This window comes from Neodiprion virginianus, chromosome 4 (genome assembly GCF_021901495.1).
Source record: "Neodiprion virginianus isolate iyNeoVirg1 chromosome 4, iyNeoVirg1.1, whole genome shotgun sequence".
Taxonomy (NCBI): Eukaryota; Metazoa; Arthropoda; class Insecta; order Hymenoptera; family Diprionidae; genus Neodiprion; species Neodiprion virginianus.
The window spans coordinates 31,920,435-31,942,488 of NC_060880.1; the positions used below are offsets into that span (position 1 = coordinate 31,920,435).

General features: G+C 35.5%; 6 protein-coding genes across 12 annotated transcripts; 3 read left to right on the forward strand and 3 right to left on the reverse strand.

The window, feature by feature from the left end:
• The first annotated feature begins 106 nt into the window (after positions 1 to 106).
• Positions 107 to 1,622, forward strand: LOC124302681 (UDP-N-acetylglucosamine transferase subunit ALG13 homolog). The gene is made up of 2 exons (XM_046759082.1): positions 107 to 247; positions 442 to 1,622. Exons 1-2 carry the CDS (start codon positions 161 to 163, stop codon positions 853 to 855), a joined length of 501 nt encoding a protein of 166 aa, XP_046615038.1. The 5' UTR covers positions 107 to 160; the 3' UTR covers positions 856 to 1,622.
• Positions 1,623 to 1,799: 177 nt separating this feature from the next.
• Positions 1,800 to 5,330, reverse strand: LOC124302679 (succinate--CoA ligase [ADP/GDP-forming] subunit alpha, mitochondrial). 3 transcript variants are annotated; one of them, XM_046759077.1, is made up of 7 exons: positions 5,168 to 5,327; positions 3,922 to 4,157; positions 3,461 to 3,682; positions 3,246 to 3,350; positions 2,909 to 3,112; positions 2,439 to 2,573; positions 1,800 to 2,087 (listed from the first exon to the last, which is right to left on the reverse strand). In XM_046759077.1, exons 1-7 carry the CDS (start codon positions 5,202 to 5,204, stop codon positions 2,001 to 2,003), a joined length of 1,026 nt encoding a protein of 341 aa, XP_046615033.1. In that variant the 5' UTR covers positions 5,205 to 5,327; the 3' UTR covers positions 1,800 to 2,000. The 3 variants fall into 3 exon arrangements, with proteins under 3 accessions (XP_046615033.1, XP_046615034.1, XP_046615035.1); XM_046759078.1 differs by having other exon boundaries at positions 2,933 to 3,112; positions 5,168 to 5,325; XM_046759079.1 differs by lacking the exon at positions 1,800 to 2,087 and having other exon boundaries at positions 2,466 to 2,594; positions 5,168 to 5,330.
• A 540-nt stretch (positions 5,331 to 5,870) lies between these two features.
• LOC124302677 (ribosome biogenesis protein BRX1 homolog) lies at positions 5,871 to 8,273 on the forward strand. 2 transcript variants are annotated; one of them, XM_046759075.1, is made up of 4 exons: positions 5,871 to 6,372; positions 6,994 to 7,270; positions 7,461 to 7,816; positions 7,900 to 8,273. In XM_046759075.1, exons 1-4 carry the CDS (start codon positions 6,250 to 6,252, stop codon positions 8,209 to 8,211), a joined length of 1,068 nt encoding a protein of 355 aa, XP_046615031.1. In that variant the 5' UTR covers positions 5,871 to 6,249; the 3' UTR covers positions 8,212 to 8,273. The 2 variants fall into 2 exon arrangements, with proteins under 2 accessions (XP_046615031.1, XP_046615032.1); XM_046759076.1 differs by lacking the exon at positions 5,871 to 6,372 and adding an exon at positions 6,421 to 6,652.
• On the reverse strand, positions 8,201 to 15,136 carry LOC124302673 (choline transporter-like 1). 2 transcript variants are annotated; one of them, XM_046759066.1, is made up of 12 exons: positions 14,862 to 15,136; positions 14,100 to 14,245; positions 13,073 to 13,464; positions 12,884 to 12,973; positions 12,526 to 12,665; positions 11,940 to 12,126; positions 11,709 to 11,813; positions 11,421 to 11,604; positions 11,088 to 11,228; positions 10,852 to 11,011; positions 10,480 to 10,701; positions 8,201 to 10,364 (listed from the first exon to the last, which is right to left on the reverse strand). In XM_046759066.1, exons 1-12 carry the CDS (start codon positions 14,970 to 14,972, stop codon positions 10,209 to 10,211), a joined length of 2,034 nt encoding a protein of 677 aa, XP_046615022.1. In that variant the 5' UTR covers positions 14,973 to 15,136; the 3' UTR covers positions 8,201 to 10,208. The 2 variants fall into 2 exon arrangements, with proteins under 2 accessions (XP_046615022.1, XP_046615024.1); XM_046759068.1 differs by having other exon boundaries at positions 11,421 to 11,565; positions 14,862 to 15,135.
• Positions 15,137 to 15,310: 174 nt separating this feature from the next.
• Positions 15,311 to 17,894, forward strand: LOC124302675 (E3 ubiquitin-protein ligase Hakai). 3 transcript variants are annotated; one of them, XM_046759071.1, is made up of 5 exons: positions 15,311 to 15,564; positions 15,649 to 15,752; positions 15,830 to 16,141; positions 16,266 to 16,454; positions 16,550 to 17,894. In XM_046759071.1, exons 2-5 carry the CDS (start codon positions 15,651 to 15,653, stop codon positions 17,228 to 17,230), a joined length of 1,284 nt encoding a protein of 427 aa, XP_046615027.1. In that variant the 5' UTR covers positions 15,311 to 15,564; positions 15,649 to 15,650; the 3' UTR covers positions 17,231 to 17,894. The 3 variants fall into 3 exon arrangements, with proteins under 3 accessions (XP_046615027.1, XP_046615028.1, XP_046615029.1); XM_046759072.1 differs by having other exon boundaries at positions 15,311 to 15,446; XM_046759073.1 differs by having other exon boundaries at positions 15,330 to 15,354.
• Positions 17,688 to 21,254, reverse strand: LOC124302676 (transmembrane protein 115). Its single transcript, XM_046759074.1, has 4 exons — positions 20,568 to 21,254; positions 20,061 to 20,316; positions 19,719 to 19,895; positions 17,688 to 19,526 (listed from the first exon to the last, which is right to left on the reverse strand). Exons 1-4 carry the CDS (start codon positions 21,106 to 21,108, stop codon positions 19,322 to 19,324), a joined length of 1,179 nt encoding a protein of 392 aa, XP_046615030.1. The 5' UTR covers positions 21,109 to 21,254; the 3' UTR covers positions 17,688 to 19,321.
• Between the last annotated feature and the right edge of the window lie 800 nt (positions 21,255 to 22,054).

Consider the following 22,054-nt stretch of genomic DNA (forward strand, 5'->3'; position numbering starts at 1 on the left):
ATCAGGTGATGACATGGGTGATGACTAACTCATGGATATTGGCTGATGAAGTCTCTCTCGTCGATGCATGAAAGCAATACTTCAGTTAGCTGAAAAAGTTCCACGTTATTAATCGTGCTCAACAACATATCTCATATACTAAAATTGGACCGGAGTGAAAATGTCGAGTAAAAAAGTATTCGTTACTGTAGGAACAACGAAATTTGACGAATTAATAAATGCTGTAACGGCACCCGAAGTGTTGCAGGTATGAAACAAATGTCAAATCTATCTTTCCATCATTATAAGCCATTGTTTTGGTACACTTTTCTTGGATTCGGTGTCGTGACTTGTGTAGAATCAAGTACCACGATACTGCTGTATCTGTGCCAAATGTTCCGAATACCTTGTTTTATTCGTGTAACAATGTTGCGAGACGCTAGCGACTGAGTTTTATTTCAGGCATTGAGTAATCGAGGCTATAACCATTTGATCCTTCAAATTGGTAAAAGTTCATTGGATCCAGACTGCTCACCTCGTCACGGTTTTCGCCGAATAGAATATTTCAATCTGAGCCCTTCGATACAGGAGCAAATGACATCCGCTGATCTTGTGATAAGTCATGCAGGCGCTGGAAGTTGCCTCGAAGCTCTGGAGGCCAAGAAACCCCTAATAGTTGTCACCAATGAATTGCTAATGGATAATCATCAACTAGAGCTTGCTGAGCAGCTCTATGAGGACGGGCATTTATATTATTGTAATCCTAACACTTTGCTAGAGCTGATACAAAATATGGATTTGTCAAAATTAAAATTATTTGAAGGTAACAAAAGCGATAAAATAGTTGCGTTCATTGATCGAGTAATGGGATTTTGACCCATTAGCATAATCTTTAGGCTCCATTAACTTAAATTCAGTAAATATTGCCAATACTTACTGGGTAGATAAGATACTTTTACATTACCGTGTATAAAAAACATTGAACCATAGCAAGTTTCTAACATTTTCTAAGTAATTTGGTTTTTTTTTGGTAATAAAAATTGTGTACAATTCGTAAATTTGACGGAAAAAATATCCTTTGTTACGTAGTTGTACTCATCTTGCTTGTCGCTCAAAATCATTGTAATAAACAGTCTAATATTGTATTATTTCATTCCTTTCTCACATTTTTCTGATTTCCAAGAACCAAGAGTACTTTTGTTTGGCTCATCCAAAAATCTCCTTGAATAAATTAAAGCTACAAAAGTATGGGATTGCTTGTACCAATTTTTGATGAGTGTTTAAAAAAAGCGAATCATTTTTTATTGATTGGATGAAGTAACGTATGTATATAGCATGTATATCAATAAATACTTAAATTTGATAAAACAGATACAATTGAATTTTTAATTAACATAATTTACAGCAGTGACTTCTCTGTACATAAATAATTATCGATCAATAGAGAATAGTCATGTCTCGCAAGCTTATACATGTAACTTGTTTTCTACTTATAGGGACAAGTTAACAAATATAAACGTACACTAATCCCGTCATTACAAGACAAAATGGCAATGTGTCTGTACATAAGTAGACGTTATATCGCAATCATTAATCTACTTTCGAAAACTTATACAAATGTATAGAATTCCTTAAACCAATCGGCACACATAGAAAAAATTACGCAATTATTCATAACGTTAAAACAAAAATATTGTTCCATTTTGGCCATGGAATAATAATATCGAATGAAATTTAACGTGCGTATTTGAAGAAGGTTATTATGTATGCGGCTTTCAATTCGATGGATAAATTGAGTTAATATGATGAATACCACAAGGTCAAACCGATCAAGAAAGTTTATTATTATCTGTTTTTTTTCTCTCTTTGTTTTGTTTTTCCATAATTTCTACAGTAATTTTTCATCTAATGTGTACCATCCACAACTCGGTGTAGTTTTCGTCTGTAGTATGTAACTTTCATATGACACATGTATACCAGAGGCTACGATAGGTACGTATAATACACATGACATTTTCGGTTTAGTTACAGACAAGACCAAGACGAGTCATCTCCTTCAGCAGTTCATTACCCATTTGGGCGGGGCTTCTCGTTACAATCACTCCGGCCTGGAAATAATACGATAAATGACCCCTTTGTTTTTCTCTCTACTGTTATCTGGTGCATAAAAAAAAGTAAGAAGTGATATCTGCCTCTCAAGGAAATTTTTAGTAAAAGTGTTACTGATATGTATTTCTAAGATATGTAATATCAGTGCAGTAAGTTCTGATTCTGAATTTAACCTTTAGACCGCCAGTGATTTTAATGTATATTCAAATAACCCACATTTATATTATTTGACTATAGTTTCGTCAGTATACTGCGGCCTAAAGATTAATTCTGTACTTGGGAATCATGTGTAATGAATAATCTCAGCAAAACCAATTGCAATGAAAATGTACTAAAACAATCTACATTACCTTTTCAAGAGCGTTAATTTTGTCTTGAGCGCCACCTTTACCGCCTGAGATAATGGCACCAGCATGACCCATTCGACGACCAGGAGGAGCCGTCAATCCCGCAATAAAAGATACAACCGGCTTAGCCTTTCCACCCTACAGTGGAACAAATTGAATCTATGAAATTATAAAAATTATTCTCTACATTTAGCTGCGATTAGGGTGTAAGATTCTTTTTTCCCGTTCTAAAAGTGAAAAGTATTGATTGCAAAGTGCAACGTTAGTGAACATTGTTTTGTCTAGTCTAATCTTTAATAAATAAATCAATTAAGTATGGAAAGTCAGCATCAACATATCTTAAAACTTTTTGAATTCAGCAAGGTAGGATCGTAACTTATAGAAAAAACCATGCGGGCTATATGGGTATCACTTCATGATTAGGTCTGGAATAGGATAAGGATGGATTAGGCATAATGGCAGGTCATGGATACCAATAATTCAGAACAGCAACCGACAGTGTTATGTTCCATGAGGTATTCAGCAGCCAACTCTTCAGCGCTACCCCCGATTTCTCCGATCATCACTATGCCTTCGCATTCTGGATCTTGTAAGAATACTTCTAAACAGTCAATGAAGTCTGTACCATTGAAGGGATCTCCGCCGATACCAACGCACAGAGTTTGCCCTAGCCCAGCCTTAATAATGCGAAGAGAATTGATTCATTAAAACCTGATTTATGGCCAAAGTATCTCAGAATTATTCATGTGTCACCATGTAAGTTTTTTCTCAAGCAGAATTACTAAAATACTTTTGATTCATGTGACTCACCAGAGTTGTCTGATTTACAGCTTCGTAAGTCAGAGTCCCGGATCTCGAGACAATACCAATCTTTCCTTTTTGATGGATATGTCCAGGCATGATCCCAATTTTACACTGATATTAGAAAAGAAATAGGTAATTAAGCTCTTTACGGTTTTTACGTATGAAGATACTAGAGCAATACATTTGTCACTGAAGATAATGAAAGAAACATAAAAATTTACCTGTTCTGGAGCAATGATTCCTGGACAGTTGGGTCCTATAAGGCGAGATTTGTTCTGTTCAAGAAGACGCCTCTTCACTTTTACCATATCGTGCTGAGGCACACCTTCAGTGATACAGACAATTAGAGGCATTTCTGCATCCAAGGCTTCCATAACTGCTGCTGCTGCGCCGGGTGGTGGAACATAAATCACCGAAGCCGTTGCGCCTGTAGCTTCTTTGGCCTATAAAATACATAAACTAAATAAATATATAATAACATGCTTCAAGATTAAATGTCAAATTTCAAAGGGAATTTTTTGATTTTCAATCTCACTCTGGGTATACTAGGATATATAGAATGAAAATATGTTCAAAATTAAGACAGGAACTTTGGTGTTGAAAGGTTTCATTCTTGAGATTGTGGCTTGAGTTTATCCATATTTTTATGGATGTGGAAATAAGAAAAAAAAATAGAACGAACCTCTTTGACAGTTTTAAATACAGGCTTGCCCAAGTGCTCTGTTCCAGGTTTTTTGGGATTGACACCACCCACAATTTTGGTCCCATAATCAAGTGCTTGTTGACAATGAAATGTTCCTTGTTTGCCTGTAAATCCCTGGCATATGACTTTGGTATTTGAGTTTATTTTCAGGTTTTTCCTCGTGTCCGTGTAGTTGAATCTTACTTGGGCACGGAGCAAGCTGCTTCGACCTCCCACTAAAGCAAAAATCATTCAAAATTAGTTATATTTCTACTATGCAATGCTGTATCAATATTGGACCATTCCTTGAAATATCTAATCCAAATTCTCTGTAACGCTAATAAGCTCTAATTCTAAGAGCCATATGTGACAAATGGCACCGTCAATGCAAACAGAAGATAATGAAATTTACTCAACTACCTTAAAGGTTATGCTTCTCACGATTCAAGTATACTTGTTCCAAAGATTATAGGCCGGAATAGAATAGATAGACATAATAAAGTTTAAAAATAGGTAAAATAAAATGGAAATTTTTTTTTCAGGTAGTTTAATTACAATGATTAACACATTCTTAGATGCAATTACAATGGTATCAATAAAATCAATGTCATATAAATACTCATTCCTGGGAATTAGAAATATTTGAATTTGTTATTTCTATGAACAGTATCTTATACCACAAGAATAAATGACTATTGGTTCACTCTATGAAACAACATTACAAATTGTTGCTTAAAATGATGAATTTTTTGCGTTCTACAGAAAATTTATCTTTATTTAAGTTGACATGCTAAGCATACAACGGACGCAGTAGGACGAAACAAGTATTAATAGGGTAATTGGATGTCGACCTCTTGAGGGAAGAAATACCGAAAGGATTAATGTATATCATGAAATTATCCACAGTCCGGTCACGAAAGCATGAATCTGACTTATCTGCCAATGGCACTTGACTTATTAATTAGTGATTCGATCTTAGGAGATTGTCAAGCAATTGAAAGGATTATTGAGCAATTTGATAGAAGCAAAAATGTGGGTTAGATTACATAATGTACACGAGACAATTGTCTCTTTTGATTTGAGCCATCTGGGTCAAGAGCGAACAGCATTCGTAGGGTTAAAATAAAACGGGGTCTATGCAGGTGCGACTGCATAACGATATACGGGGCTTAATTTATTCCGGAATACATTTTGCTTGCGGTACGACTTGTGATATTTTCATTGTATCAATGTTTAAATTACCGACCTGTGATTTTTGATAGATTCCTAACAGCCGCAGCCATTTTAATAAATTTGTCGAGAAAAATTAATTTCAGAACGAACTACGGACTTGACACCATGGACGGGGACAGACAGCCTACTCCTTAATATCTACGATTCCTACTACCATGATATATCCTTGGTGAACAAACCGAATGAAGCGACTCAACACACGGTTAAAAGCGTTCAACGCGAAGCAGTGCTGCTTGCTACGATGTAGAGGCGCTGCCTTTATCCGCCAACTATGAGCTATAGGTAAATTGGCTAACTATAATACTAGTACGTACTAGTTAGTCGTTTTAACCAACACAATTTTAGCAGTTTTTGGATTTTTAATGGTGAATCACATGCGCGTATCGAATATGAAAATTGAATACTTTCATAGCACGATATGAGCGTACTTTGCTCATATTCACAGAGATACAACCGCAACAGATTTTCTAATCCTACCAGACGTCGATAATTAATATTGAACAATTTCAATGCATACGATAAGACGTTGAATGGTGACGGAAGGATTTAAAGACGGCTTATATCCCTCGGCGCAAATTTTTGTGGCTAGCACTTCACGGCTGAGAGTCACAACAAGCCGTGTTAGCGATTCGGTAGCGTCTATCAGTGGGAGCCGTTCACGCAATTCTATGGGCATACAAATATACAAACCCGCAGTCTACCTCCTGGTCAGCCCCCTGACACACAGTGCTAAAAGTGGTTCGCAAAATGTCCCTTGATTCTGCTGCCAATTTCCACCACTAGTGGCGCTAGTAGTTACCTGACGAGCTTGCGCGCGGTTAGCGAGGGCAGCGAGCGTGTCAGAAGTCTACCACTAGCGCCACGTAGAGGACCTAAAAAACGGGGACAAGACGCGTACAATTTTTTACTATACGAGCAGTGGTGAGTGTCAGGGGGCTACTCCTGGTCAATCTCTCTGTAAGACTATGGGTGATGCACGTTTCAGTTACACATACCTATAATATAATTTGGTGGTGAAGGCTCGCCGCGTGCCGCACGTGTTAACCTCACATTTTGGTAACACGGTTTCCTGAGTGAACTGGTTTCACAGCAAAAATGGTAAAGAAAAGTGTAAAAAGAAAGCGTAAGGAGAGTGAGAAGGGTAAAAATGTTGAAACCGAAGAAGTGGTGAAGCTGCCGCCATCGAAACGATCGTCCGATGAACCTGCGCCGAAAAAGGTTATTTTATATTCTAACCTCGTCAGTTACTGTATTACAGGTGTACAGACAAACTGCAATCACGCAGCTCACATTTCTCTCAAGACAGAAATTCTCCATTTCCAGTCCATCTTATTGCTAATTTACACCTTTTTCACGGAAAGAATAGTCGCCGCGTCTATTCGCACTACAAAGTGAACCTACACAGGACACTCCAAATATGCCAAATGTTCGGGTCTCTTGAATTTTTTGGAATAAATTAGAGTGTCTGAACAAGTTTTCAAGCCATACCATTTTTTACGTGAGTATGATTTGTTTAAAAACATTCACTGAGGGTGACAGACACCGACAACATACTTCGCACCTTTCGTGTGTGTGTTTCAATTTTGGACAGCGCTAGAGTATAATCATTTATTAAAACACTAGCAAAGGTATAACAGAAACTGAACTTAATCTAACCTTTGCCACACAACTTTAGCGTGCCTGAAATAATACTTTGGATATTTCAATTTTTTGCAAAACAATCGGGACAAATAAACCTTTGGCTTATGGAATGATTGGAGTGCCTCGTGAAGATTAACTCTAGGGTGAATAGGTACTTTGAAGAATATTTATTTTAAATAGTCATTTTTGTTTCGATAGACGAGATGGATAAACAAACAACGGGTGCTGGTATTCGCATCCCGGGGAATCAACCACAGAGATCGTCACCTAATGGAAGATATTAAACGACTTATGCCACACCATCGCCCAGAGAGTAAAATGGAACGATCCAAAAATTTGCAAGTTATTAATGAGATGTGTGAAATGAAAAATTGCAACAAAGCCATGCTTTTCGAGGGCCGCAAAAAAAGAGATTTGTACATGTGGTTGTCTAATGTTCCAACTGGACCATGTGCGAAATTTCTTGTTGAAAATGGTAAGTATTTAACCAATTATGTACAATTAATTTGACGTACATTTTTGATGTTCTTGCTCGAAGTAGCTAATGCTGCCATCTCAATATTTATTATTAAACAGTCAGTTGTTTTTTAAAAAAAGAATGTCCTCAACCTACAAGTTTGATAGAATAGAAATAATTGCCTGAATAATACATATTTTCGTTCTAGTTTATACAATGGCAGAGTTGAAAATGACTGGAAATTGTCTCAAAGGGTCAAGACCATTGCTATCTTTTGATGAGAATTTCAATGAGAAACCTCAGTATGGTGTCCTGAAAGAATTATTGACACAAATATTTGGAGTACCAAACCACCATCCAAAAAGTCAACCGTTTTTTGACCATATTTACACATTTAGTATTTTAGATAATCGAATATGGTTTAGAAATTTCCAAATTTTAACGGAGGATGGAGCACTAGCTGAAATAGGCCCCAGATTTGTTCTTAATCCTGTGAAAATTTTTACCAGCAGTTTTGGTGGTGAAACGCTTTGGAATAATCCGTGTTATATTTCTCCAGCTAAGGTATTTTCAGTACTTACAACTCAGGGTTACAGTACGCTTTTGAGACTTATTAATTCAGTGATATTTTAATCTTTTTTTTTCAGTACCGTCAGTCATTGACGAAAAAAGCAGCTGGTAAATACATGAACAGGATAGAACAGAAATTGAATGCAGAATCTAATAAGCCGGCGGAATCTTATGCTTTGAACCCATTAGATGAGATATTCAAAGGGGATCCCCTGGCTGCGGCAGAAAAAATGGAAGAGTTACAAGAGCAAGGAATTGACGAATCTGCCAAAGTTGAAAAGAAAAAATCCCTTAGAGTAAAGTTCGTTAAGAAAAAACCGAAAAAGCATTTAGTGGGTAAGCAGAATAAGAAGAAAAAATCAATAGTTGCCAAAAAAATTAAAAATTGAATGAATTTATTGTACGAACTTCTGACGCACTGTGTTGTAATAAAATACATGCATATAAAATATTATCGTGTATAATTACTGTCAATTACGAATGCCAAATCCTTCGTGTGAATGTTAGTAGTTGTTTTATTTAAAATTATGTTCACTTTCAAATGTAAACTTCAGTGTATAATATTGGTTCCTTAATTTAGATTCAGGTATTACATTAAAGTTAGAAGCATCTTCAAACAGCAGTGAGTAAATGCCATAGGATAGCTCACGATGCCTTAAAAAGTATCAAAATCCATTATTTTCTTCATAAAAATCTTATTGAGGATTAGAACGTTATAAAAAACCTATAACAATTTATTAAATATCACACGCAGAAATATATTCATGCCTATATATGTATATATCTCTCCCGACAAAATGTATTATTTCTTCTTATGTACGTTTCTACAACAGCCTGCCAAAATCATTCGAAATAGAAATATTAGTACTATCATATGGTAAGCCAATAACTTTCTTCATAATCAACGCAATCGTATAATTGCTACAAATTTTGTGTGATAAACTTAATAACAGTTCTTGTAAAAAATATTCTATTACCACAAATATATATTTTATGATCATAACAAATCGCGAAAAGCGTGTTTGCTTATACCTACGTATGTATGTACAAAGTAATTCCATTTAATCTAGACAGTAGACAATGTATCTGAATGAAACTGCGAGTAAATGGTTCAGACGTGTGTTGTACAATATTCCTGGACGGTACAAATAGAAAATACAACCTTGTTCATAAAAGTCTTAATCTTCAAAATGTTAACCAACATGAATGATTTTTGCAAATTATTAACATTGGATTATTTGTTACATATTTAGGAACAGAAAAAATTGTGAATTATTTAACAAGAGTTAAGAACCACCGAATAGTTGTCTCTTTAAGGAAATAAATTGAGAGTCATGATATGGAAAAGTTTTCCATTTAATTTTCGTTTGAGAATCATGTAATTCGAGAAAAAAAAAAAAATATGTTGAATTTTGTACTTCTATCAATAGACAATATTTTTCTGTAGATTGTATGGTTAACATCTATATCACAATTGTGAAAGTATTGATTGTTTTCTCGAAAGCCTCGATCAGCTATTCAAAATCGTGTCCAGATATTTTGGAATGCATGCGAAATTAGAGGCACTTAAACAGGATAATGTTATATGCAGTTAATTCTATTCACAAATTGTGCACAATGTTTTTGTGTATCACTATATTTTTATTATCACTAATCGGCGTTCGTAATTCTAGTATATGCTGTATTTACGACAATCAATATTTCCTGTTAGCTCTAATATTTTGAACGTTTAAGGTACGTGAAGTAAAACTTGACAAAAATTTTATGTTATTCAAGATAACTGATGTGCATAGCAAATTTGAATATTATTGAGGAAGTATTTATTATTAGAAAGACTTTAACGGATGGAAAAAAACCAGAGTTTAAACTGTCTTAAAGTGAACTGTGCGTGATTGTAAACTTACTAAAAAGATGTGTACATGCTATGATTGCACTGATGATATCGATGATACGTTATTCTCATAATATTTACGTTAGATGTAGTCAGAAAATTTATAATGCTAAGAAGCTCGAAAAAAGTGAGCAAATTCATTTTTTTGCAAGTAACTCACGTTAAAAAAATGCTTAGCCAGAGAATGGCCAGCATTGAATTTCCAAATGTATCTACTGATTCGTATATGTAATATTCATAACTAAACCAGGCTTATGATATCTATAGATAATGTTTCATAAAAAGTATTTAAAAAAAAAACTGTTCCGTAAATTGCGTGAAAAATAGGTAACCAAAGTTTGTATTATGAAATTCGTAAAGAATGATATAAAATTCTCAAAAAATATAAATAAGAATATTGTTTAACTATAGTATATCTCAGCTCGTATTGGGGAAGTAAATACCTACCTTAATAGAACAGTAGAATAGAACAGACGAGAAAAGACTTTTTAATACTTATTGGTTGATTGGAGACAACTCGAGTGACTGTTGACCGTTGGTGCTAGGATTAGCTGATCCTACGTTAGCCAGAGCAGATTGTCGCCATTTACCATTTTCTCCATGTAGATTTTTGTCTTCGCAAATGCACAAAAATAAGGTGTCGATTACAGTCTGGAAAAGAGAGAAGACAACGTGTAAATAGTAAAAAATTATTGTGAAGTACCATCTACCGAAGAAATACGGAATACGTAGTATTGGAACAATGCTTATGTGTAATTCAATTCACCTCATAAAGTGAGATGACACTGTGTGCAATGAAGAACGCAAATACGCAAATGACAAATATTGGTGCTGCATAAAAATGTAACGTTGGATCCTGCCTTAGGAATAACAATCCGACACTTCCAGTAGCTGCAGTTACAAAACATTTACCCAAGAAGAGAATAAAATCTCCTATACCGTTTATTACTGCTATCTGCAAAGCATTGCTGACCAGCGTTGTAAAGGCCTGTAATCAGAATAAACTGCTGTTGATTCAGTTGATTATATGAGTTACAATTCTCATTTGTAGAGTATGAATTGCATGACATCATACCACTTTACTTACGTCACATCCTAATTTCTACTACTTAAAACACAGAATAAGCTTATCACTTACAATCCTAGCAGCATTGCAGAAATGTGTCCCTTCAATAGCTATTACTGTGTATGCATTGTGGTTCATGTACCGTATGAATTTTTCTAAACAATAAAAGCAGCATATGCAACATTTTAATCCACATTGGGCACATGGGGATGTTTCCTTGGTTTTTTCAAACCTATAATAAAAATTAATACATAGTTGAAATTCCAAATACATTTATAGGAGGAGATGCGTTAGTGTCAGTAAATTACTTTGCATGGAGGTAAGTAAGAATGAGTCGAGGCACTTTAAAGATAGTGATCAATAGTGAACCACATGCTACAGAGCCTAGATGGTAGCTGACCAGTTTACCCATGGATGAACAGACCGGGGAAAGACTGGCATCTTTTCCTCTGCAAATAGAAATTTGAAAAAATTAATCAAATCAGTATTATATTGCTTCCAAGATGCTGGACTTTATTATTAAATAATTGAAAAGGAATAAACTCAAATTTGTGACAGGACTTGTATGAGTGGTAAAAAGATGAGTAATAAAAAAATTTCAATTAGAACATGTAAAGCAATATAAGGTAACAAGTAAATACCTGAAATACCAATGAGCAACAGCTCCAGCAATTACCATATTCTGGCAAGCAATTATGAATTCGGAAATCCATATTAATCCGATAATGTAAACCCACCACATGTACTTGACCCAGGTAGAATCAACATATTCTACAAGGGTAAAAGCTAAAAATGTTCTCACAGTTAGTAGAATCCCTTGTGGACCTAATTTTTGAACACAGATTAATTTCATAGTTTCATGATTTCAGTAGTTTACATAGGTGGACGATCACATTCTACTCTACTTTATATAGTTGATGAAAGTATACTTTTGTAATTAATAGAATCGTTTCGACCCGATGATGTCGTCAATGTCACTTCATCAGTCACTTGATCCTTCATTAACATTGGCACTTTTTTTATTCCAGGATAATCTACAATAGTTATTATTTTAAGAAATTATAATTTTTTTTCTCAGTATTCGAAAATAGAGTGTATCATTGAAAAAGCAACAAAAATCATTTCACTGCGTTTACATACAAACTTTCTTAATTACTTACTGGCAGTAGCGAGGCAGAGAACTATAGTTATCCAGAATGCAAAAAACACTAGTAGTGATAGAAATGTTAGTAATGGCTGGAAAAATAAGCCAGGAAGTTCTGCTAGACATTTTGCACTTTCCTTAAACAGTTGAGCCATAATACTGATGCGATGGCGTAGAAAACAGAGCAGAAACAGTAAAATGATCTGTAATATTAATACAATATTTTGAGTAGGCAGATAACAATGTTCAACCATTTCATTTCTATATTCTGGTGGTAAATTGGGTTTCTTTTTTGGTTGTTTTCCAATTCATTCGTAAACTTTATCCAAATAAAAATTATCTTTGTATAACATAAATAATTTAACGCTATTCTACGTCGTTTTGGTGCAAAGATTATACACATGTAGAAAAGTAATGCACAAAAGAATTCAGTGTACAAATATTACCAGAAAAGGATTCTACATCTCATGTATATCTTATGTATCGTCTGGGAATGAAAGGGTAAATTTCTCTAACCAACTACTCCAGACTAGATAATTTCTCTAAAATATGAAATTCTGATCTCGTTGACAAAAAATTGATAAGGAAGGTTAAAAACGTACAGTTAGAATAGTTGCTACAATTGAATAAATCAGAAATGCTTTTCCATTGCGTACGGACTCTTCTAATAGCTCATTAGGATTTGTTTCATCCAATCTAATTTTGATACGTATGTATGTCCACCACAGCAAACCGGTACCACCTAATTTTGAGGAATATAATGATAAGTATTAGATAAAGATGTTTAACTATGCAATATAATTCGTTCGCTGTTTTCTTTAGCATTTGGAAAAATGATTCACACTGTTATTTCGCATAATAATATTAAATTGCAAACTTCATATCATAAGTAAACCATCAAGTATTTAGATTATTCTATGCTTGCATTCTATATATTTTTCGACATGTTAGAAAACTCACCGATACAGGATACTGTGACTAGGATCATTACTATCCAGCTCACGATGCTTGCCAATAAATGGAATATAGCGATCATGAACAAGGACAACACTGAAATAGAAGAAAACTTTTGTAAGAAGAATTTTTGTTAATTGAGAATTTTATATCGACCCTATGGATTATTTTGTAGTAAAAAAAGTAATTATTTACCAAAAGCAAGAAAAGATAAAGCAACAATTTCTCTCCAAGTTTTATATAAATCTCCTAAAATTTGTTCAATTGCATCCCATGAATTGATTAATCCATAAACGTTGGAAGCTATAGTCTCTGCAACTTTCCCTATAGCTCTTGGAATGCAGCGATTCAGTATGACAGTACTATTATAAACAGGAAGCACTGGGCACGCTCCGGTCTTATCTTTTGAATTCTGACTGGTGCATGCGCTGAATTTACTTCCTGGTCTATCATGACACAGCTGTGATCCTGTATCTTTATAGAACTGGCAAACCTGTTCCATTGTTTCCATGTTACGATCCGGGCATTCTTTAACACAGATTTTCAACGAGTCCTTCAAATTTGCCACATCCAAGAAGAACAAGTATCTATAATATCGATTTCATGTTAATATACATGTATTTCATTTTACCTCAATGACACTTCAAAAATATCACCTTTATTAAGAATTGTTTATATACCACATATCGTCTAACATAGTTACGTACGATTTGTTGTTTTAGATTTATACTTGTGTGATGCGATTACATTTTTAATGAGTGAACATGTAATGGATTCCCATGATAAGATAACTGTGGCCAAATAGTACTTCAGTAGTAGGCAACTATTATATGGTTGAGCAACATCCGCGGAAGCTCATTGCAAGGCATGGGAAACGGGTGCAAAAATTACTCGTGGGATTCCAAGAACAATACAATTTGAGCAGTGAAAGAGTTAGCAAGTTAGAATAACTAATGCAACAAACAATGATTCAATCTTTCTTTTTATTTTGTGTCAAATTTTTGAGAGGTGGCCAAAAAGAAGGATCAATCGTTAGTTAACAGCCTTTTAAAATTTAGCATTCGTACTCCTAACCCTTTACATCTCAATGCTGAAATTTTCCAAGATTGAAGACAATTTTTTATAATTTACCCCATAAGTTTACCTGTAGAACTGGCAATATTCAAATTAAACAATAGTTTTAGAACTTTCTTTTGTAATAATTAAAAAATATAGTACTCACGGTTTATCACTGGTGTCTTGCCCGGACAGTTCCATGTTCCCAAACTTCTTGTTGTTTTTTACACCACATGTATTGTCAAAGCTATCAAACCCATTTATCAAACGAATTGGATTACCATAAACCAATGCAAATGCAGCTATCAATATCTAGAAAAATTAAATACATATTGCATATAGTTTGTTATTAACTTTACTCTAATTTAATTTATAACCCTTAAGCAAATATGATTTTCCAAATAATTTAAACCGCAAGAAAAAGACATCTGTGATACAAGTAATACGTTAATTTTTTACTCTCAATTGAATTTTGTGTTGCGTTTTTTCACTAATGGATTATTTCCTACAGCTGAACTTTTCGTAGCATAAAATTTCTGTGTGATTCAACACACAAAAAGAAGTTATGGTGAATGCAATTGTAGAAGTAGAGTTCACTTGTAAATTTACATAGAATAAGGCAATCACGAAGATGACATAAAATTAAAGGGGAGCACAATTTTGCAACTAGGCAATTAATACCTACTTTCAATGAAATACTCATTAAGGAGTAATTTTAATAAAATTGCAAATGGACCTGGATTACTCTTAAAATTTGAAGACGACATTTAGCCAGCATGAAAAATGTTTACAACATCGATTCACGTATTGTAATACTAAACAGAATTAATTTAATTAGCTTGTCAAAGGTCTGATTAGATTCTGAGTCACGTGCTAATTACTCTTGTACAATGAGAAAAATGACTTACTCTCGGCAGGTTATACATACCATTAAAAACCAAAACAGAATAAAAAGACATAACCAGAAAATATCCGTACAGCCGCGGACCCGGGTAGGTTCAGGGCGTTCGTCTTCGTCGTCCCCACAACAGCAAGACATTTTTTCACAACCTCTGTATCGTGCACCAGAAAATTACAACGCCCATCCGGCTTTGACGCCTCTTGACTTTAATCCCGAGCTCGTCTTCGGCTAGTAAACTAACTGCCAGCTAGTGGCAGCCGCTTGCCTTTGTTGTTGACGAATGAAGATCGTCACTCCGCCCGGACGCGTTCCTGAACTATTCTTGTTATATCACTTGTTGTATGTGTTATATCGAATCACATTCCATTTGCGCGTTATATCGTTGCCGTGGCAACGAAAACAAATCGCATCCGGCGGGATCAGTGAAGTCGTTCGCACTTCGCCGACTGGCTGTGTTGGTGTTCAATCATTGTCAGTTTCATTTCGAACTCGTGTGCGTACGGAGTGTAGCATACGCGAGGTTGGTTAAGCGACATGAACGTAACATGATGTTATAAAGTATTTTATGTTACAAAATCCAACCTTTGTAAACATTTCGTCCAGTATTTTAAGGTCTGTTTTTAAAAAATATTGTATTAGACGGATTGTGGATGATAGGATTCGCTTTGAACTTCATTTCACGTCGTACTGTCTCACTTATGTCTTCCATTTCGAACCTAACCTAACACATGTAAGCAGGTTATCACTAGTTGATGTTCAGAATTATGGGCAACCGAACTGATAGTGCATTGATACTTCATTCGTGTTGTTTTAGTTATGGAGGAAGATGGTGCCAAAAGAATGAGGGGCAGAGCACGAGGGAGAGCCCGTGGCCGTCCTAGGGGACGAGCTAGGGGCCGTGGGAAAAAAGCTGTCAAGGTGTTTATTATGAATGAAAGATGACTGAAAAAACTGATATACGCATAATCACCTTCATTATAACTCATAATCCCCAGATTATAGAAAGTGATGAAGATGATGTGCCACAAGCGGCTGAAGAAACTCCTATGGAAACAAGCGGGGTGGAACCTGAACAACAGGAGCCTCAACAAGCTCAGCAACCACCAATCGAGCAACAATTTGATCTGGAAGCTGATATATCGCAGCTAGAAGCTCCGACCTTTACAACTATAAACCGAGGACCTCCCGAACCAATGTTACGTCTTCGTTGGGACCATAGAGTAAATCTTATTGGAGAAAAGGTCTTAAATCCGATGATTCATTGCTGCGACAAGTGTCTTAAACCGATCCTTATTTACGGACGTATGGTACGGGTTTGATTATGAGCGAATTTGACAGTATTTTTTTTTACTCGTTTAAGGAAGTGATGGGTATTCTTATAATAATCAGACCAAAATTTGACTCATTCGTTTGTTGTCTCATTTGGATTAGATACCTTGCAAGCATGTGTTTTGCTTGTCCTGTGCTAAAAGAGAGGATAAAGTCTGCCCAAGGTGTATGGAAAAGGTTTCCAGAGTAGAGCAGACTGGGCTTGGTACAGTGTTTATGTGTACTCATGGTGGAACTAGGTACGGAAATGCCGGATGTAGAAGAACCTACCTAAGTCAAAGAGATTTACAGGTTTGTTTGTTTACAGTGATGCGAAGGCAGGACTCAAAATGTTCTTTTCCAAATATTTAAGAAATACCAAGTAGGATATATATTTTCTTTCTCAGGCTCACATCAATCATCGACATATATCAGCTCCTTCTGCGCCGGTTCAAGGATTGCAAGTTGACCAGCAGTACTTGCATTCTAAACCAGAAATGGATACACAAATGACAAAAATTCCACCAGTTTCAATGCAAACTAGTAGAATGAAACAGGTTCAATCTCACATGGTTCAGCCAATAATGGGAAATGATCCAAGAGTTAATTCTATGGTAAATCAACAGCAGGTTGAACATCGGCAACAGCAACACAGACCGCAGCCTATTATCCCTATGCAAAACTATCAACAAAGCTCTGCCCCACCTCCTACCAATACGCCGATGAGGACGAACCTAATAACTGTACCCATCCAAGATACCACTATAACTACACATGACATGCATAATCAGCAAAATCATCATTATTATCAACCTCCTCCTCCGCCGCAAGTGAATTACGGAGGCTACAACGTACCTCCTCCTGTTTCACAAACGCAACAGTACTATCCTCAGCCGCAGCATCCTTCGCAAGTCACCTACGCCCCACCACCTTCGCAGCAGCAGTATGGTCCTTCAAGTTCGACTGCAATAAGACCACCTGCAACCTCATACATGCAAGAACAACAGTACGGTCCTCCACCTCCGCAGCAACAGGCACCTCCGCCGCAACCTCAGTGGACCCAACATCAACAGCAGTTTTATAGATAGGAATTGAGTCTTTTTTCTTTTCTGCTCATGTACGGCACATAGTCAAAATTACCGCGACAAGGTTTACCGTTTAGAGAAAATATGTGTTAATAAAGTTTGAGTGACCTACCGCTATCCACTGTTCAATCTTATAGATGCATTTTTCCTTTGCTTTGCGAATGTGTGTACTGGTATTAATATCAAAAAATGACGTTTCTATATACGTACATTACTTCTAGTATATCAAAATCGAGTACACTATAGATTGACTACGTTTACACTTTCATATTTTTACAAGTATTTTAATAGGCTACTAGTGAAAAAACTATCTGTATAAGAATTGGTTGTATTCTATTTTTAAATGTTATTTAAGAGCTGTACAGAATGGCGTAGTTTTTTTGATAGTTTGTTTTCAGGTAAATTACGATATTTTTGTTTCAATTATATTGGGAGCTGAATATGTTTTTTAGTCAAATCGAACAAAAACTCCTGCACTACATACACATTCTCTTATAGTTCGAGTTTATATTGAGTAATCTCGAGCCTAAGAGTAATAATTTGTACCTACTTTGCAAAAAAGTAAAGAAATTGTAATCAGAGAGATATAATATTGTACAGAATGACAGGATGCAATGTATTTACAAAATCAATTATATTTAACATTTAAATATATTATATAATATTACTTAAGTTTCTCATCATTTTACCTAGCGAATGTTCATTTATTCACGTAGTGTTACCCCAGCCATATACTTTGCAACGCATTGAATTGTATTCTCACTCAGCCTCCACACGAATCTTTGTTGATTCCAAACATAAAAAATCTTTAGAAGTACATTCCAGCGCTGCATAAGTATCAGGTCAAGATACTTCATTTTAAAACTTTAATAGTTTCTGAAGAACTCATTTATACTATGCATAAAAATAGTTTTTCAATTTGAATCCATCACAAAATTATTTCGTGTTATATATAACATGTCCGGGTTTCTTGCACCTTGATCCCATCGTATTTATTTTCACGTGCTTATGCTTTGGTTTTATCTAAATCATTCTGATTGAAATACATTATCCTCTTGGACACATAAGCTGGACATAACAGTGCACTTCAGAGTCCGAACGAATCAGGTCACCCGTTTTCCTACATACAGGCAAGTCACAGAACTACAACTTGTAGAATTCAAAAGTTGTCTCTTGTGCAGCGATAGCTTGTGTAAGAACTCCCAACAAAAGTTCTTGTATTATTATACACACGTATAACTTATTACATGATAATTCTTTTGCAGGAAGACAGATATAATCTTTAAAAGGCTGAAAAGAAAAGTGATGAAATGAATCATTTGGGTTTCATAATTATTATCCTCGATTGATGTAAAAGAATAGGCTGATCTCAATGTATTTGTCCATCCTCACTTACTATGAGTTACGGTAACCAGATGCATTTCTGTGTTACTGTGCATTGAAACGATCTTGTACTGATAATTGGAGTGTGAGGTTACTGAAATGCTTGAAGTGCAATTCTAACTGTAAGAGAATTGAGAGACTATATAACACGGTTGAAGTATAATTTTCTGTCAAACAGTCCGTTAAAACTTACAGCAACATTTTATAATAAAGCCACGTTAATCGCAAAATCGATCGTTTTCTCATATGAACTTTGTAAAAGAAGAGCAGCGATACTACAAAGTATAGCAGGAACGTTAAACTTTCTAAGCTTGTGTTTTCCAACTCGTATTAGAACACGCTTTTGATTTTAATGTAGATCTTCGAAATTCATCGACATCTACAATAATAAGAGTTCAAGTTTTCAATGGAAGTCCAGACATGAAAAATTCTTTGACATTATTAAGGTTTTCATCAGGTTTGATTAATTTCTTTGTAAATTCTGTGATTTTCGAATTATTGTGACAAGTAGAGGTCACGCTATATTTTGACTGTGCAATTATTCAGTTTACGAGATTCAATCTTCTCAATGGGATTTTAGGATACACATAAAAAGAATAACTTTGACTACAAACTTTTCACTTTGTATACCAAATCTTGCGCATATGAGATCATTTTGCAAAACCTTTGCCAATTTTTACAATATTATTGAAATCAGTCAATTCTGGATGATCACGTGCTTGTGGACGGGTGATTGTGTATGTTTACACTGGTCTGAGGGATTAGCGGAGACGCCAGTGGCTTTGGTGTCGTTGATTCGGGTATTGGGATTGATACAGCTGGCGGAACAGGTGAATGCTTCTTACTTCTATCTGGTTGCCAAGGTTTGGCGTGATCCTTACTTAACCTCTCACTAAGAGCTTTTAATGCTATTTGTCTGAAAACAAACATAGAAACAATAAATGTTGAGAGTAACATTTCTAACGTATAATTTCTAACTAATTCATATTTATGTACAATTTCGAATTTTTAATAAAATTTTATAGTATAGTTTGGTTTAAAGAAATGCATGATAAGGCAATGTCAACTTAGTACTATTAATTCAAGTGTCTTTTTTTCTAATACATACCTACGTCTTTCGCTATCGTGAGGATCGATTCCTGGTAAGCTAATTACCAAGCCTGGAGGTGCATTGGACATGTCAAATCTGCGAACAACTTTTTTGCAGACACCAAATCGGACTAGAAATCCATGTACTGTGTTTCCGACAACTGCTATGGGTGGCTGTAATACATTGGGAAAGAAACTGAAAGAAAATTGCGATTGTAGTTGTTATAAGATTTGATATTATGTATCTACGTAATATTTTCAAGGTGGTATTAGAGAGCAGTTATGTTTCAATAGCATTCCATTTGCCAAACATAAATGAAAGTGTATTCCAGAATAGAAATAGCTTATTATTGATTTCCACCTTGCAAAAGTGAAATTATCAGCCATATCGCCTCTTGTTCCATTATTGTGTCTTTGATAAAAGCGTAAATAAATCCAAGAGATGAGAAGACCGCTCAGAAACATTGTTGGATGCGTTCCTTCCAGTAAACCAAGAAGCCAGAGAAGTAGCGCAACGACCCAAACCATCAAAGGAATATTCCTGTTTGATATTTTCCCTATCGGAGTTTTTACCAGGATGTGATCTGGCATTATCTGTTTCACAGCTACGCTGACACCTGAAATAAGATACATGGTATTTGAATAAATTATACCAACTGATTTGTAATACCAATTTTCTTTCTAAATAAAGTCATGTTTCTATGCATCCAAACAAATAGCCATTGGCACAAATCAATGATGCGTTGGAACATAAAAGGCGGTTAATGAGGTTTATTTTACGATAAGATTAAGCATTTGTTTTGAGAGCTAGAGGTAGACTTTGGATGGTAGTTTGAATACAATCTTAAATTTTTTATATTTAAAATACCTGCAATATATCCTGTTAATCCGTGAATGTGTATGTCAAATAGTAGATCGGTGTCGTTGGTGCACATGTAGAGGAAGAGATAGAAAAGAGCAGATTGAACGGCAACACCAAAATTGACGATAGCAAAGAATGTCATCATTTCCATAGCACCCCACAGGGGTTCTATTAGCTTTCCGCAAAGACCTACGGTGATTATGTCGACGCATACTTCCCAGAAATGTATTTCAAGAAAGCAGAACGTAAAAGCTGTCCAGATCCAGAATGCAGGTGGTAAAAGATAACCTGGTGTTACACTCAGTATCCGTACAGCCTCCTCAGAGTAAGACAGACAGTATGAAAACAACACGACTACGCATATGAATTTAACACTAGCACTCGTGTTTCCTAGTAAGGCTGCGAACTGTTGCCTTAAGTAAGGAATATTCCTCCCTAATCCCTTTATTGTTGCCATTTCTTGAACACTTTTAACCTCTTCAAATCCAGGAGCCAACTTCCCCTCTGATCTGACGTTTGCGCCAACTATAGCCAACTGGCGCTGCATCCACAAAGTGCTTTGCTTGCCTGTTGTAATCGGTGTGCTCCTGACCTGACCCCGAATTATTGCTATTTTTGCCGTATCTATCACCGTTCTCGAGATATTCGCGATTTAAAATCGAAAATAATCAAATTAATAGGAGTTAATAATTATATTATTAAAAATAAATTTCCTCCACACCCGACTCCAAATTATTGCTATTTTTGCCGTATCTATCACCGTTCTCAAGATATTCACGATTTAAGATTGGAACTAGCTAAATTAATAGGAGTTATTAATTATAATATTAAAGATAAATTTCCCTTTTTTACTTCAATCTCGTGATTTTCTTGGTCAAAAAAGCATGGCTGGCGCGCCAATAAAATTACAGGATAAAAGGGGCCTAGAATCCTGATCACGTCCGTAATTTCAGAACTTTGCAATTTGTATGTTCTAACAAAAATACATGTACATTCAGGTGCAGCGAAGGTCGTAATTTTATTTACTCTGATGTACATTCAATCGATGCCAGTATTTTTGGTAATACTAATTTATTACTTTTTTCGATGTGTAATTGTTGGATAACATTGTCGTTGACTTAAGTCTTTCAATTACGCTGAACGTACTAAAGTCGATTGAATCACTTCTTATTAATCAATTACGCTGCAAATTAAACATGTCGAATCATATCTGTGTGTCAATGCCGCTCAAATATGGATGGTAGCGAAAATGCACCACTGTTAATCTCGAAGTACTCCATGCTCGAAGAACGCTCGAAGTCATAAAACTGATGGCTGCCTACTCGAAGTACTTTATATGGGAGCACGGACTTATGGACGGAGCCTTTTCCTGCTGAGTTGCGCTGAAAGACGGAAGGGGAATCAGAGCCGTCAGCCATCTTGATGAGCTAAATAGATATACGTATACCACGCCCACGGACGCACACGGATGTGTGCGCACGTGCAGTTTTTTG